The 18,283-nt window shown below is 43.4% G+C and overlaps 1 protein-coding gene and 1 pseudogene across 1 annotated transcript; both read left to right on the top strand.

Moving 5' to 3' along the window:
• Nucleotides 1-8,602: 8,602 nt before the first annotated feature.
• Nucleotides 8,603-9,727, top strand: LOC112071910 (olfactory receptor 11A1-like). The gene has a single exon (XM_024139332.1). The coding sequence runs from the start codon at nt 8,603-8,605 to the stop codon at nt 9,533-9,535; it is 933 nt and encodes a 310-aa protein (XP_023995100.1). The 3' UTR covers nt 9,536-9,727.
• Nucleotide 9,728: 1 nt separating this feature from the next.
• LOC112071911 (olfactory receptor 52K1-like) lies at nt 9,729-10,625 on the top strand (annotated as a pseudogene).
• Nucleotides 10,626-18,283: the final 7,658 nt, after the last annotated feature.

Raw genomic sequence — 18,283 nt, 5'->3', positions numbered from 1 at the left:
GGATGAGCCTGCAGGAAGGTACCACATGAGGAGGGAGATGTCTTCCTGTAACGCACAGCGTTGAGATTGCCTGCAATGACAACAAGCTCAGTCTGATGATGCTGTGACACACCGCCCAGACCATGACGGACCCTCCACCCCCAAATTGATCCCGCTCCAGAGTACAGAACTCGTTGTAACGCTCATTCCTTCAACGATAAACGCGAATCTGACCATCACCCCTGGTGAGACAAAACCGCAACTCGTCAGTAAAGACCACTTTTTGCCAGTCCTGTCTGGTCCAACGACGGTGAGTTTGTGCCCATAGGTGACATTGTTGTCGGTGATGTTTGGTGAGGACCTGCCTTACAGTCTGAGCACTGATGGAGGGATTGTGCGTTCCTGATGTAGCTCGGGCAGTTGTTGTTGCCATCCTGTACCTGTCCCGCAGGTGTGATGTTCGGATGTACCGATCCTGTGCAGGCGTTGTTACACATGGTTTACCACTGCAAGGACGATCAGCTGTCTCCCTGTAGCGCTGTCTTAGGCGTCTCACAGTACGGACATTGCAATTTATTGCCCTGGCCACATCTGCAGTCCTCATGCCTCCTTGCAGCATGCCTAAGGCATGTTCACGCAGATAAGCAGGGACCCTGGGCATCTTTCTTTTGGTGTTTTTCAGAGTCAGTAGAAAAGCCTCTTTAGTGTCCTAAGTTTTCATAACTGTGACCTTAATTGCCTACCGTCTGTAAGCTGTTAGTGTCTTAACGACCATTCCACAGGTACATGTTCATTAATTGTTTATGGTTCATTGAACAAGTATGGGAAACAGTGTTTAAACCCTTTACAATGAAGATCTGTGGATTTTTACGAATTATCTTTGAAAGAGGGTCTTTTTTTTGCTGAGTTTATGTATAAGACACGTTGTTCATGTACTCCATTCATACTTTTCCATGGGGAAAGCATAATAAACATGTTTATTGAGTCATTAGGTGCCAGGCCATTAGTCCACTATATTGCCTTGTTCCCTAGGAACCAATTAATGCAGCTATTAACCTGTTGAGACCTGAGGTGCTCRGGGAGAGGCTGGTCTTGATTGCATCCTAAATGGTACCCTTTTCCCTATATATATTCCCTATTCCCTATATTAGCCAGAAGCTTCTCATCAAAAGCAGTGCACTATAAAGGCAATAACGTGCAATTTGAGACTCACACCTTCTGTCATCCCCTCTGGGTGGATAGGCCCTGAAAGTGTACTGTAGGTCTAAAGAAGCCCAGAGTGACAATAAGGATCCTCACTTTTACCTGAGCAGGAAAAGCTCTGGGCCTAGGTTTTAGACTATAGCTAGGACTCAGGCTGCTGAGTTATTCTATGTTTTCCCTGGTTAGATCAAATGGTCAGGAAAAACGACAGTGCCCTAACTGTGTATTATTTCTTTATTATTATATTCTGGGTACCAGTATGTTTGTGCTATTAGTCCACCCCTTGTCATGCCAAACATGACAAGGAGCTAGAATGATAGCACAAATAGATCTGGGGCCAGGCTACCAATGATGACCTCTCCTCAGACTGTTGTGTTGCACCCTCATTCAGACTATAGCTAGCAAGGTAGCCCCTCAACAGTACCCAGATACCTCCCTACAGTGGTCGGGAACAAGACTAAGGGCTGAATTACAGGACTCAGATTAAGACTGGTCATAGAATAAATAGAATAAAAAATCCTCAATGGAGAATCTCCATTGAAAGTGTGTTTTGGTCCAGGAGTAGATCTGCGTCCGGGCAACCTTCCCTTTGTCAGAGGCTTTGGACTGGTTTGACTGAATTATTTCTTTATTATACACAGTACATAGCACACCAACTCCTGGAAGGTTAATGTGAGAGCTGATAGCATTGCCTACACAGCCCGTTGGTGATGTCACATACTTCTTCTACAGGCTAGCAGGGGTGTCAAACTCAAATCCAGTGGGCCCAAAAATGTAAACCCTGAACAAAGTCGCGGGCAACATTGAACAAATTAACCTTTTAATATGGCACCCAAACAAGTTTTGCTTTAACAATGAATATGGAATAAGCATTGCTTATTACCATACAATATAATTTAATAGTGGAGACATGCAAAATCGAATTTCAAAATGAAAAAACACATCAATGGCATTAATTATTAAAATAAATACAATTTAAATAAAAATCGTATGCCTCTTTTCTATTTGCAGCCTTCTGATTTAAATACCAAAATAAACTTTTTTTGAGCTTTTTCCACTGGCCTAATAATTTTACAAATTAAAATGATAATAAATCAATCAACCATTCAAGCCCATGCCTTGTAGCAAGAAAAATGCACACAAGAAACGTTAATTATTGCACAATGATCCTAATCTTTTCACGAACTCTCTCCTCTTAAAGGACGGGCTGATTTTGCGATCTCTGCTGCCACTATATAACTAGCCTTACAGCAGCCTCACTTTGTGATGTGCTTTTTTTGAACATTTCTGTTTTGAAACCAAACTTATTTTTCATCTCCTCTACTCTACTCAAGCCACGTTTGACTCCACAAACAAGACAAACAGGTTGTCTTTTACATATGTAAACAGACATTCGCCTCCCACTTGTCCAGAAAGCTCCTGTTTTCTGCCTTTCTTTTCGCCATTTTTGGAAGAGGATAGCGCGCTGACAGTTGTAGCGTCTATGTTGCTATGACTAGAGAAGGGCGTTTCTGGTCCTTCCTGATTGGCGGCGCGAAAACAACAGCAGAGCATTAGTGGATTCGTAGTATTAGCGTGAATGCGCTAGTAGTAATTTGGTATTGTCTCGCGGGCCAAATATAATTACCCCGCGGGCAAATTTGCCCGCGGGCCAGATTTGACACCCATGGGCTAGAGGGTCCCAACACATCAAATAAAATACAATTGTATTTGTCACATGCGCCGAATAAAACAGATGAAGACCTTACCGTGAAATTCTTGCTTACAAGCCCTAAACCAATAATGCAGTTTTAAGAAAAATAAGAGTTAAAAATATTTACTAAATTAACTAAAGTAAAAAATAAAAGAGCAACAGTAAAATAACAATAATGAGGCCACCGGTATCAAGTCAATGTGCCGGAGTACTGGTAGTTTGTACATGTAGGTAGGGTAAAGTGACTATGCATGGATAATAAACAGCGAATAGCAGCAGCATAAAGGGGGGGGGGGTTCTATACAAATAGTCCAGGTAGCCATTTGTTTAAAACCTGTTATGGCTGCAGCCCGACACCGGTACACCTATGACAACATCCAGCTCAAGTGCAGGGCGCGAAATTCAAAATCTATTTTTTTTTAATATTTAACTTTCACACATTAACAAGTCCAATACAGCATTTGAAAATATAACATTTCTAACCAGCCAACATGTCCGATTTTTAAATGTTTTACAGAGAAAACACCACATATATTTATGTTAGCTCACCACCAAATAAAAAAGAGGACAGACATTTTTCACAGCACAAGTAGGATGCAAGTAGCATGCACAACCAACTAACTAACCTAAAACCAACCTAAATAACCTAGAAAAAACTACCTCAGATGACAGGCCTATAACATGTTACACAATAAATCTATGTTTTGTTCAAAAAATGTGCATATTTAGCTATAAATCAGTTTTACATTACTCTACCATCATAGCTACAGTCAAGAATCGCACGGGAGTAGCCAGAGAAAATACAGACACCAACGTCAACTACTAATTACACATCATAAAACATTTCAGAAAAATATATGGTGGATAGCTAATGAAAGAGAAAGATCTTGTGAATAGAGCCAATATTTCAGATTTTTGAAGTGTTTTACAGCGAAAACACAATATATCGTTTATTAGCTTACTACAATAGCTAGCACACAGCCATTGATTCTAGTCAAACGTAGCATAGCACAGTTCGACAGATATATGAAAAAGCATCCCAAATTGGGTCCTTATCTTTGTTGATCTTCCATCAGAATGTTCTCCAAGGGGTCCTTTGTTCAGAAACGTCTTATTTCGATCCAGAACGAACAATTTCCCTCTTGAATTAGCAAGCACACTGGCAGTGCGACGTAACCTCTCCATCTTGAAAAAATTCTTGCGTCGCATCACGTCTAAAGTCCAGAATACATTTCAATATATTAATTAAACTATATTGAAATAACATACTTTAGGATGATATTGTGACATGTATCAAATAAAATCGAAGCCAGAGATCATATTCACCTTTAACGAGTGTTTTCCAGGAGCCGAGTCCAGGTCCTACTTCGCCCAGAAAAAAAAAAAGTGCGCACACCTCACTCAAGAGGTTGTTCAATCCCAGGACGAGATAATCAAGTCATGCTCTCACTTCCGCATGACACCCAGAGGAAGCGTATGACGTGTTTCTACAGTCCTAAGTGACATGCCCTTTTATAGACAAGGTCTTGAAGAGCGACATCGATTTTGGAAATCTCACTTCCGGATAGGAAATGGGCTGTAAAAATAGTTCTGTTCCACTTAGAGAAATAATTAAAACGTTTTAGAAACTAGAGACTGTTTTCTATCCAATAGTAATAATAATATGCATATTGTAAGAGCAAAATTGATTAAGAGGCCGTTTGAAAATTTGCACATATTTTCCAGTTTTTCAATACGCCCCCTGCAGCCATAACAAGTTTGTTCAGGAGTCTTATGGCTTGGGGGTAGTAGCAGTTATAATTATTTTGGACCTAGACTTGCGCGCTCCGGTATCGCTTGTCGTGCGGTAGCAGAGAGAACAGTCTATGACTAAGGTAGCTGGAGTCTTGGCAATTTTTAGAACTTCCTCTGACATCGCGTGGTTTAGAGGTCCTGGATAACAGGAAGCTTGGCCCCAGTGATGTAATGGCCGTGATGGCGGTGATGCAACCGGTCAGGATGCTCTCGATGGTGCAGCTGTAGATCCTTTTGAGGATCTGAGGACCCATGCCAAATCTTTTCAGTCTCCTGAGGGGGAATAGGCATTGTCGTGCCCTCTTCACGACTGTCTTGGTGTGTTTTGGACCATGTTTGTTTGTTTCTGATGTGGACACCAAGGAACTTGAAGCTCTCAACCTGCTCCACCTTTAAGCCACATCTATGAGAATGGGGAGTGTTCGGCCCTCCATTTCCTGTAGTCCACGATCATACATTGTTTTAACAGCATCATAGGCAACTAACAAAGGCTACTAAATTACTTTCTTTATTTAAGAATGTCCCTCTTTGTAACGGCAGATTTCCTCCTCTTCGTCTGAAAAGGAGGTGTAGCAGGGATCGGACCAAGAGCAGCGTAGTTAGTGTTCATCATGTTTAATAACGACAAAACCGTGACACTACAAAATAGAAAATAACAAATGTGGCAAAACCAAACAGTCCTATCTGGTACATAGAACACAAAGACAGAAGACAACCACCCACAAACCCCAACACAAACAGGCTACCTAAATATGGTTCCCAATCAGAGACAATGACTAACACCTGCCTCTGATTGAAACCATATCAGGCCAAAGATAGAAACGTGAAAACTAGACACACAACATAGAATGCCACTCAGCTCACGTCCTGACCAACACTAAAACAAAGAAAAACACAAAATAACTATGGTCAGAACGTGACAGTACCCCCCCCCCCCCAAGGTGCGGACCCCGGCCCAAACCTGAACCTATAGGGGAGGGTCTGGGTGGGCATCTGTCCGCGTGGCGGCTCTGGCACAGGACGTGGACCCCACTCCACCATAGTCTTTGTCCGCTTTAGTGTCCTCCTTTGAGCGGCGACCCTCGCCGCCGACCCTGGCCTGGGAACCCTACTAAATGGGCCCACAGGACTGAGGGACACTTCTGGACTGAAAGACGCCTCTGGACTGAAGAAGCAGCTCCGGACTGAGGGGCAGCTCCGACTGAGGGCAGCTCAGGACTGAGGGGCAGCTCAGACTGAGGGTAGCTCATGACTGAGGGTAGCTCATGACTGAGAGGTAGCTCATGACTGAGAGGTAGCTCATGACTGAGAGGTAGCTCATGACTGAGAGGTAGCTCAGGACTGAGGGGTAGCTCATGGCTGAGGACAGCTCATGACTGAAGGGCAGCTCATGACTGGAGGGCAGTCAGACTGGAGGGCAGCTCATGACTGAAGGGCAGCTCATGACTGAAGGGCAGCTCATGACTGGAGGACAGCCATGGCTGCAGGGCAGCGCCTGACTGGCGGCGGCTCTGGCAGCGCCTGCTGGCGGGCGGCTCTGGCAGCTCCTGACTGGCGGCGGCTCTGGCGGCTCCTGACTGGCGGGCGGCTCAGATGCGCTGGACAGACGGGCGGCTCAGATGGCGCTGGCAGACTGGCAGCTCAGATGGCGCTGGGCAACGGGCAGCTCAGATGGCGCTGGCAGACGGGCAGCGAGCCGGCGCTGGGCATAACGGGCAAGCGCAGGCCGGCGCTGGGCAGACGGCAGACTCTGACCTGCTGAGGCGCACAGTAGGCCTGGTGCGTGGTGCCGGAATTGGTGGTACCGGGCTAAGAACACGCACCTCAAGGCTAGTGCGGGGAGCAGCAACAGGGCGTACAGGGCTCTGGAGATGCACAGGAGGCTTGGTGCGTGGTGCCGGAACTGGTGGTACCGGGCTGGAGACACGCACCACAGGGCAAGTGCGTGGAGTAGGAACAGGGCTCTGGAGACGCACAGGAAGCCTGGTGCGTGGTGTTGGCACTGGTGATACTGGGCTGGTGCGAGGAGGTGGCACCGGATATACCGGACCGTGAAGGCGTACTGGAGCTCTTGAGCACCGAGCCTGCCCAACCTTACCTGGCTGAATACTCCCCTTAGCCCGGCCAGTGCGGCGAGGTGGAATAACCCGCACTGGGCTGTGCTGGCGAACGGGGGACACCATGCGTAAGGCTGGTGCCATGTACACCGGCCCAAGGAGACGCACAGGAGACCAGATGCGTTGAGCCGGCTTCATGGCACCTGGCTCGATCCCCACTCTAGCCCGGCCGATACGAGGAGCTGGGATGTACCGCACCGGGCTATGCACACGTACAGGAGACACCGTGCGCTCTTCCGCATAACACGGTGTCTGCCCGTACTCTCGCTCTCCACGGTAAGCACGGGAAGTTGGCGCAGGTCTCCTACCTGACTTCGCCACACTCCCCGTGTGCCCCCCCCAAGACATTTTTGGGGCTGCCTCTCTGGCTTCCAGCCACGCTTCCATGCTGCCTCCTCATACCACCGCCTCTCGGCTTTAGCTGCCTCCAGCTCTTCACGAGGGCGGCGATATTCTCCAGCTTGAACCCAGGGTCCCTTACTGTCCAGAATTTCCTCCCATGTCCAGGAGTCCTGTGTACTTGGCCGCTGCTGCTGCTGTCCCTTACCACGCTGCTTGGTCCGGTTTTGGTGGGTGGTTCTGTAACGGCAGATTTCCTCCTCTTCGTCTGAAAAGGAGGTGTAGCAGGGATCGGACCAAGACGCAGCGTAGTTAGTGTTCATCATGTTTAATAACGACAAAACCGTGAACACTACAAAATAGAAAATAACAAATGTGGCAAAACCGAAACAGTCCTATRTGGTYCATYGAACACAAAGACAGAAGACAACCACCCACAAACCCCAACACAAAACAGGCTACCTAAATATGGTTCCCAATCAGAGACAATGACTAACACCTGCCTCTGATTGAGAACCATATCAGGCCAAASATAGAAACGTGAAAACTAGACACACAACATAGAATGCCCACTCAGCTCACGTCCTGACCAACACTAAAACAAAGAAAACACAAAAGAACTGTGGTCAGAATGTGACACTCTTACCATGTGTACTGTAACAGTATTGCTTCCATCCCCTGCCTTGCACCAACCTGGGCTAAAACCAGGGACCCTCTGACCACATCAAGAACCGTCACCCACGAAGCATCGTTACCTGTCAGTCCACAAAAGCCACAGCCCTTGTAGAGCAAGGGAAACAACTACTTCTAGGTCTCAGAAAGAGTGACATCACCGATTGAACAATAGATCGCACTGCCAACAAGCTAGTCATTTCACATCAGTTGTACATACCCTGTGTAATCTACTTTTCTCTATGAGTTACTGTAGTTTGTATAGAATTTAAGAAAGTCTTTGCACCTCCTCCCTAGAGGGCCTGTGTTACAAAATGGTGTCTGTTTTTCTCTGGACGGTTTCCTTGCCTCTGAGAATATCTAATTTTCCCCAGGTATTGGTGTACACTTGCATATCACACCATGGCAGGTGTTTTTTAAAATATATATAAGCATAGGAATCGTTTGAGGAGTTTAAGCAGTTCATCATGGATTAGAAATGGTCTGTCAAAATGTTGGATTTAGCACACTTTACAGGTAATCAATTCATTATTTTCCATTTCATTGTGACATGAGTGCCGGATACAAAGTATAATATTGTTTGATTTAGGCAATTAATTATTTTATCAGAAGAATCTAAAGCTGTCTGTATTGGTGAGTATAGATGTGAGCAAATGTGTCTCTGAATTAACAAATCAAGGAATTATCAATTTAGGTTGTTTGATGTTTATGATTTCATGATTTTAATATATATTTAAGCTACAGTAGGAGGATTTGCTCCTCTTCTTCAAACATTGACAGCACATCTTTACCAACTCCCAGGACCATGGAAAACTCTACTCACTACGAGATCTTTAGGCTTGCTGCATACGGTGATATCGGACAATTGAAGTATTTCTACTTTGCTCTAGTAACTGTAATATATTTTGTCATTATTCTTGCCAATGCTTTGCTTATTGGAGTTATCTGCATTGAAAGAAGCCTTCATGAACCCATGTATCTGTTTCTATGTGCTTTGTTTGTTAATCAGTTGTATGGGAGCACTGGTTTGTTTCCTGCTCTCATGTTTTACTTACTCTCTGACACACATGATATTTCCCTTCTTTATTGTTATCTCCAGATTTATGTGTTGTACACATATGCTATAACAGAATTTTGTAATTTAGCAGTTATGTCCTATGACAGGTACATCTCTATTTGTTATCCTCTACAGTATAACAATATTATGACACCTAAAATAATTTGTGGCTTAATCCTACTGCCCTGGGTGTATTCTTTTTTCATCAACGCCATCATTATCTCCCTGAGTTTGCGACTGCAGTTTTGTGGTAACGTTCTAGACAGAGTGTATTGTGACAACTACTCAGTAGTCAAGCTTGCCTGTTCAAATACTATGCTGAATAACATATGGGGTTTTGTTGTCACTGTGATATCTTTTTCCTGTACTATATTTCCTACCATATACTCATATGTAAGAATTCTACAAATATGTTTAAAGTCTTCTAAAGAGATGAAACAGAAAGCATTTAACACCTGTACACCACARATAGCCTCTTTGCTGAACTTCTCCTTTGGCTGTTTATTTGTGATTCTACAAGGCAGATATGAAACTGCTCATCTTCCACCTATACTTCGCACTATTTTATTAGTTTATTTTCTGATATGTCCACCACTTTTCAATCCTTTAATGTATGGCGTTAGGATGGTTAAAATCAGGCAGGCTTGTAACAAGGTACTAGGACTTTACCCTAAAACATAAACTGATTATTTTTGTAATATTGAATTGTGTTTTGTTACTTATAGTTGCTATCATTGACTGTACAAATATGTATAATTTTGCCATAATTTCTCTGTAGACCAATGATTATTGTAAAGCATCAAGTTTATATTGTATTGTAACAGAATGTTTTGTGTCATATTAGCTAGTTAACTGCATAACTACAGAGCATCAAGGGGCGCTGCCCTCCCTACCTTCAGGTTGGGCTTAAACATATGCTAACAGGGATCTTTGGGAAAACCCTACAACCCAACGTGTTCTGCCACCTCTGGTCTCTTGGCCCACCGTTACATATACATTTCTGCAATGTACATGTAACATGTCCTCATGTTATTCTAGCAGTCATGGCTTATGACAGGTATGTCCCCATTTGTAAGCTATTTCGATATCAGAACATTATGACCCTTTCTAAAGTGAAGATATTGTCAGCCTTGGTATATTTTATTCCCATAACTCTTTTCAAATGTTTATCACTTCAAGGCTCCCTTTGTGCAGGAAACAATCTATGTTTTTTTGTGATGACTAAGCGGTTGTTCAACTCCTGTTTTGAAAGTGCGCTGAGCAGCCTGTATGGTACTGTATATGGACCATATCAAGTCTAGTGGTTTTATTTTTTGTGTTAGTTGTGCTCTCATATGTCAAAATATTAAAGCCTCAAAGGAGTCACGAAAGAAGGCTTTTAATACGTGTGCTCCCCACTTGATCACTTTCATCAACTTCTCTACAGGCCTCCTTTTCCTGTTGTTTACAACAGGCACAGCACAGTTAGCAAGGAGGTTAATCTATCAATATCAGTATAGTTCATTCTTTTCCCACCACTGGTACACCCTATCTTATATGGTATTAGGACCAAGAAGATCAGGACATGTATTACAAAAATTATATGAAGAATCTTTCCGAACTCTTGATTTTTCTCATCAAAAATCTGAACGTAAACTGGTACCAATTATGACTTTAGAAAGTACAGCAGCAGGACAGGGTTGCCGGTTTGAATCTCAGGTCTGACAGGATCATCTGCCAGAACTGAATGCTTATACATTTGTTTTGATCATCAACCTAATCTCTTGTTTCTCCTTGGTATTGCATTATATTTCTGTGAATTCTTCTGCATTTCCTTTAAATGTATTTTACTGTAGTAAAGTCAAATCAGTGATGCTGCTGTGTCACTGACCGTATGTTCTTCTAGCATGTCAATGGACATGTATGTGTGTTTCAGGGGGGTTGGGGACAAAGTAAAAGGATGTAATAAATTATGTTTCAACAAATGGGCAATAAAGTATTCTTCTAGAAGTGACAGTTCTAGCAGATCCTTTTGATATTTAGATGAAATTTGAATTAGCAAGTAAAATACACAAATAATTTCCTGTAAAATAAAAGGGATGAATCCATTTCTTGATCAAACAGTTGTTTATTAATTTAGTCATGCTACACTGAATAAAACATTGCATTATTTATTGTAAATTAAAATACTTCAAATGCATTTTTTAAAAGAGATTCATGTACAATGAGGAAGATCAGCCCAATTCCACACTCAACTGCACTTCATCTAAAGACACATCAGTTTGTTACAAACATAGACTTAGATGGACATCACATCATTGTATCTGTCCCAAAAGAGTACCACAGTATGACACCTCCCTGTGGGGCTCTATATGGCGTCTATAAGATCACTGGAAGCGCCATACTCCATTTTGAAGTAGTCCATTTCCTTCTTCTACTTCTACGAGTTTTTTTAACAGGTATGAAGCCAAGTTTGGATATTTATTGCCACCTGCAGTTATGGAATGTTTGCTCATACGTTTAATGCATTGGCTAATCCCTCCTGGTGACCTGTATGGAATGATGTGATCCTTCCTTAACCCATAGGAAGTCCCACCCAGTTACTACTCTAGTGACTTTTGGCCACGCGAGTCCTATATCTATCTCTACGCTTGCAAACTTTTTAGACTGGCCACTGAGCTAAATTTATGACCCATCTGGCATTTGCCGTAATTACCTGGCCAGTCTGTTTCTGCTTAATTCTTAAATATATGTTCACTCCACAGGAGGTTGGTGGCACCTTAATTGGGGAGAAAGGGCTTGTGGTAATGACTTGAGCGGTATACAGTTGAAGTAGGAAGTTTACATACACTCAGGATGGAGTCATTAAAACTCATTTTCAACCAATCCACAACTTTTTTGTCCCAAACTATAGTTCTGGCAAGTTGGTTAGGACTTGCCAAAAACAAATCTACTTTGGGCATGACACAAGTAATTTTTCCAACAAATGTTTACAGACAGATTATTTCACTGTATCACAATTCCAGTGGGTCAAAAGTTTACATACACTAAGTTGACTGTCCCTTTAAACAGCTTCGAAAATTCCTGAAAATTATGTAATGGTTTTAGAAGCRTCCAATAGGCTAATTGACATAATTAGAGTCAATTGGAGGTGTACCTGTGGATGTATTTCAAGGCCTACCTTCAACCTCAGCGCCTCTTTGCTTGACATCATGGGAAAATCAAAAGAAATCATTCAAAAAATTGTAGACCTCCACAAGTCTGGTTCATCCTTGGGAGCAATTTCCAAACGCCTGAAGGTACCACATTCATCTGTACAAACAATAGTACGGAAGTATAAACAGAAATGTATGCAAATGTATACAAAATAAAAAACAGATACCTTATTTACATAATTATTCAGACAATTTGCTATGAGACTCAAAATTGAGCTCAGGTTCATCCTGTTTCCATTGATCATCCTTGAGAAATTCCTACAACTTGATCCACCTGTGGTAAATTCAATTGATTGGACATGATTTGGAAAGGCATACACCTGTCTATATAAGGTCCCACATTTGACAGTGCATGTCAGAGCAAAAACCAAGCCATGGGGTCGAAGGAATTGTCCTTAGAGCACTGAGACAGCATTGTGTCGAGGCACAGATCTGGGGAAGGGTACCAAAACATTTCTGCAGCGTTGAAGGTCCTCAAGAACACAGTGGCCTCCAACATTCTTAAATGGAAGAAGTTTGGAACCACCGAGACTCTTCCAAGAGCTGGCCGCCCAGCCAAACTGAGCAATTGGGGGAAAAGGGCATTGGTCAGGGAGGTGACTATGACAGAGCTCCAGAGTTCCTCTGTGGAGATGGGAGAACCTTCCGGAAGGACAACCATCTCTGCAGCACTCAACCAGTCAGGCCTTTATGGTAGAGTGGCCAGACGGAAGCTACTCCCCAGTTAAAGGACTCTGAGACCATGAGAAACAAGATTCTCTGGTCTGATAAAACCAAGATTGAACTATGTGGCTTGAATGCCAAGCGTCACATCTGGAGGAAACCTGGCACCATCCCTACCGTGAAGTAAGGCGGTGGCAGCATCATGCTGTGGGGATGTTTTTCAATGGCAGGGACTGGGAGACTAGTCAGGATAGAGGGAATGATAAACGGATCAAAGTAAAGTGAGATCCTTGATGAAAACCTGCTCCAGAGCTCTCAGGATCTCAGACTTGGGCGAAGGTTCACCTTCCAACAGGACAACAACCCTAAAACAATGCAGGCAATGAATGGCTTCGAGACAAGTCTCTGGAGGTCCTTGAGTGGCCCAGCCAGAGCCCGAACTTGAACCCGATCGAACATCTTTGGAGAGACCTGAAAATTGCTTTGCTGGAATGCTCCCCATCCAACCTGACAGAGCTTGAAAGGATCTGCAGAGAAGAATTGGAGAAACTCCCCAAATACAGTTGAATATTTATTTAATTTGAACTTAAGAACAAATGAAAAACAAATCATTTTTTACAATGATGGCCTATCAAAAGGCAAAAGGCCTCCTCCAGGGACGGGGGGCTGGGATGAAATTTTTTAATTTATTAAATAAAAATATAGGACAAAACACACGTCACGACAAGAGAGATAACACAACACTACATAAAGAGAGACCTAAGACAACAACATAGCATGGCAGCACCACCTGACAACACAACATGGCAGCAGCTCAAAATATGTCACAAACATTATTTGGCACAGACAACAGCACACACGGCAAGAAGACAACAATACATCACGCAGAGCAGCCACAACTGTCAGTAAGAGTGTCTATGATTGAATCTTTGAAGGAAGAGATTTGAGGGTGTTTGCAGATCTTCCAGTCGCTAGCTGCAGCGAACTGAAAAGAGGAGCGACCAGGGATGTGTGTGATTAGGGGACCTTAAACAGAATGTGACTGGCAGAACGGGTGTTGTATGTGGAGGATGAGGGCTGCAGTAGGTATCTCAGACAGGGGGGAGTGCTGCCTAGGAGGGTTTTATAAATAAGCATCAACCAGTGGGTCTTGCGAAGGGTATACAGAGATGACTAGTTTACAGAGGAGTATAGAGTGCAGTGATGTGTCCTATAAGGAGCATTGGTGGCAAATCTGATGGCCAGAATGGTAAAGAAAGGTGTGCCAAGCTTGTAACGTCATACCCAAGAAGACTTGAGGCTGTAATCGCTGCTAAAGGTGCTTCAACAAAGTACTGAGTAAAGGGTCTGAATACTTATGTAAATGTAATATTTCCTTTTTTTATTTGGTATAAATTTGCAAAAGTTTCTAAAAAACAGTTTTTGCTTTGTCATTATGGGGTATTGTTAGTAGATTGATGAGGACAATTTAAAAAAAAAATACATTTTAGAATAAGGCTGTAATGTAACAAAATGTGGATAAAGTCAAGGCGTCTGAATACTTTTTTTGTATATATATATATATATAACTAGCAACTCATAAGCAGGCCATGTCGTATTTGTTTCATAGTCGATATACACTGCTCAAAAAAATAAAGGGAACACTTAAACAAACACAATGTAACTCCAAGTCAATCACACTTCTGTGAAATCAAACTCGTCCACTTAGGAAGCAACACTGATTGACAATAAATTTCACATGCTGTTGTGCAAATGGAATAGACAAAAGGTGGAAATTATAGGCAATTAGCAAGACACCCCCAATAAAGGAGGTGGTCTGCAGGTGGTACCACAGACCACTTCTCAGTTCCTATGCTTCCTGGCTGATGTTTGGTCACTTTGAATGCTGGCGGTGCTTTCACTCTAGTGGTAGCATGAGACGGAGTCTACAACCCACACAAGTGGCTCAGGTAGTGCAGCTCATCCAGGATGGCACATCAATGCGAGCTGTGGCAAGAAGGTTTGCTGTGTCTGTCAGCGTAGTGTCCAGAGCATGGAGGCGCTACCAGGAGACAGCCAGTACATCAGGAGACGTGGAGAGGCCGTAGGAGGCAACAACCCAGCAGCAGGACCGCTACCTCCGCCTTTGTGCAAGGAGAGCAGGTGGAGCACTGCCAGAGCCTTGCAAAATGACCTCCAGCAGGCCACAAATGTGCATTGTGTCTGCTCAAACGGTCAGAAACAGACTCCATGAGGGTGGTATGAGGGCCCGACGTCCACAGGTGGGGGTTGTGCTTACAGCCCAACACCGTGCAGGACGTTTGGCATTTGCCAGAGAACACCAAGATTGGCAAATTCGCCACTGGCGCCCTGTGCTCTTCACAGATGAAAGCAGGTTCACACTGAGCACATGAGCACATGTGACAGACGTGACAGAGTCTGGAGACGCCGTGGAGAACGTTCTGCTGCCTGCAACATCCTCCAGCATGACCGGTTTGGCGTGGGTCAGTCATGTGTGTGGGGTGCATTTCTTTGGTGGCCGCACAGCCCTCCATGTGCTCGCCAGAGGTAGCCTGACTGCCATTAGGTACCGAGATGAGATCCTCAGACCCCTTGTGAGACCATATGCTGGTGCGGTTGCCCTGGGTTCCTCCTAATGCAAGACAATGCTAGACCTCATGTGGCTGGAGTGTGTCAGCAGTTCCTGCAAAGGAAGGAATTGATGCTATGGACTGGCCCGCCCATTCCCCAGACCTGAATCCAATTGAGCACATCTGGGACATCATGTCTCGCTCCATCCACCAACGCCACGTTGCACCACAGACTGTCCAGGAGTTGGCGGATGCTTTAGTCCAGGTCTGGGAGGAGATCCCTCAGGAGACCATCCGCCACCTCATCAGGAGCATGCCCAGGCGTTGTAGGGAGGTCATACAGGCACGTGGAGGCACACACACATACTGCCTCATTTTACTTTTTTTAAGGACATTACATCAAAGTTGGATCAGGCTGTAGTGTGGTTTTCCACTTTAATTTGAGTGTGACTCCAAATCCAAAATTTGATTTCCATTGATAATTTGTGTGTGTTTTTTGTCAGCACATTCAACTATGTAAAGAAAAAAGTATTTAATAAGAATATTTCATTCATTCAGATCTAGGATGTGTTATTTTAGTGTTCCCTTTATTTTTTTGAGCAGTGTATAATCATATTATGACAGTGTAACAGTTAGCTTTGTTTACAGAAGGATGAAAGAAAACACATATGTCTGTCAGGAATGCTATTCTGATATGTCAGCAGAGCAATGGGCCATGTGCAGATGGTGCAGGAATCATTGCCAGAATGATCCAGCATTGTTGCATTGCTCGGCAAAAATACTCTGTTCCCCTCCTCTGTTCCTCTGTTCCCCTGCACCCATGTGTCTCGTCCACATTGATACAAATCATAAATTGATAAGTACTAAGATGTACAGTGGGTAAAAAAGTATTTAGTCAGCCACCAATTGTGCAAGTGTCCCACTTAAAAACATGGAGAGAGCCTGTAATTGTCATCATAGGTACACTTCAACTATGACAGACAAAATGAGAAAAAAAATTCCAGAAAATCACATTGTAGGATTTTATGAATTTATTTGCAAATTATGGTGGAAAATAAGTATTTTGGTCAATAACAAAAGTTTATCTCAATACTTTGTTATATACCCTTTGTTGGCAATGACAGAGGTCAAACGTTTTATGTAAGTCTTCACAAGGTTTTCACACACTGTTGCTAGTATTTTGGCCCATTCCTCCATGCAGATCTCCTCTAGAACAGTGATGTTTTGGGGCTGTTTCTGGGCAACACGGACTTTCAACTCCCTCCAAAGATTTTCTATGGGTTGAGATCTGGAGACTGGCTAGGCCACTCCAGGACCTTGAAATGCTTCTTACGAAGCCACTCCTTCGTTGCCCGGGCGTGTGTTTGGGATCATTGTCATGCTGAAAGACCCAGCCACGTTTCATCTTCAATGCCCTTGCTGATGGAAGGAGGTTTTCACTCAAAATCTCACGATACATGGCCCCATTCATTCTTTCCTTTACATGGACAGTCGTCCTGGTCCCTTTGCAGAAAAACAGCCCCAAAGCATGATGTTTCCACCCCCATGCTTCACAGTAGGTATGGTGTTCTTTGGATGCAACTCAGCATTCTTTGTCCTCCAAACACGACGAGTTGAGTTTTAACCAAAAAGTTCTATTTGGTTTCATCTGACCATATGACATTCTCCCAATCTTCTTCTGGATCATCCAAATGCTCTCTAGCAAACTTCAGACGGGCCTGGACATGTACTGGCTTAAGCAGGGGGACACGTCTGCGCACTGCAGGATTTGAGTCCCTGCGGCGGTAGTGTGTTACTGATGTAGGCTTTGTACTTTGGTCCCAGCTCTCTGCAGGTCATTCACTAGGTCCCCCCGTGTGGTTCTGGAGTTTTGCTCACCGTTCTTGTGATCATTTTGACGCCACGGGGTGAGATCTTGCGTGGAGCCCCAGATCGAGGGAGATTATCAGTGGCTTTGTAGTCTTCCATTTCCTAATAATTGCTCCCACAGTTGATTTCTTCAAACCAAGCTGCTTACCTATTGCAGATTCAGTCTTCCCAGCCTGGTGCAGGTCTACAATGTTTCTGGTGTCTTTTGACAGCTCTGGTCTTGGCCATAGTGGAGTTTGGAGTGTGACTGTTTGAGGTTGTGGACAGGTGTCTTTTATACTGATAACAAGTTCAAACAGGTGCCATTAATACAGGTAACGAGTGGAGGACAGAGGAGCCTCTTAAAGAAGAAGTTACAGGTCTGTGAAGAGCCAGAAATCTTGCTTTGTTTGTAGGTGACCAAATACTTATTTTCCACCATAATTTGCAAATAAATAAATTAAAAATCCTACAATGTGATTTTCTGGATTTTTCCCCCTCATTTTGTCTGTCATAGTTGAAGTGTACCTATGATGACAATTACAGGCCTCTCTCATCTTTTTAAGTGGGAGAACTTGCACAATTGGTGGCTGACTAAATACTTTTTTGCCCCACTGTATAATGTCTCCATCAAATCTAATCTTTTTATTCTTACTTATTCCAAGACAAATATTCAATGATGTATGAAATTGGAGTTGTTCATCATCAACTGGTAATACATAAATAATGAAGCAGGTTTGTAACGGCTTTCGTTGGTGGAAGGAGAGGAGGACCAAAATGCAGCGTGGTACGTATCAATAATATCATTTAATCGAGAATGAATACAAAAGAACAAGATAATAAATGAAAACCAAAACAGTCCCGTATGGTGCAAACACTAACACAGGAAACAGGAAACAATCACCCACAAAACACAATGAAAAACAGGATACCTAAATATGGCTCCCAATCAGAGACAACGACTAACATCTGCCTCTGATTGAGAACCATACTAGGCCAAACACATAGAAATATACCATACAGAACAAAACATAGAAAAACAACATAGAATGCCCACCCCAACTCACGCCCTGACCAAACTAAAATAAAGACATAAAAAAGGAACTAAGGTCAGAATGTGACAAGGTTAAAACTTCTTATGGCTGGATCGTTTG

This window comes from Salvelinus sp. IW2-2015, unplaced genomic scaffold, assembly GCF_002910315.2.
Source record: "Salvelinus sp. IW2-2015 unplaced genomic scaffold, ASM291031v2 Un_scaffold1765, whole genome shotgun sequence".
Lineage (NCBI taxonomy): Eukaryota > Metazoa > Chordata > Actinopteri > Salmoniformes > Salmonidae > Salvelinus > Salvelinus sp. IW2-2015.
Note: the sequence above shows the minus strand (reverse complement) of the source record. Positions and strands in the feature narration are given on the sequence as shown.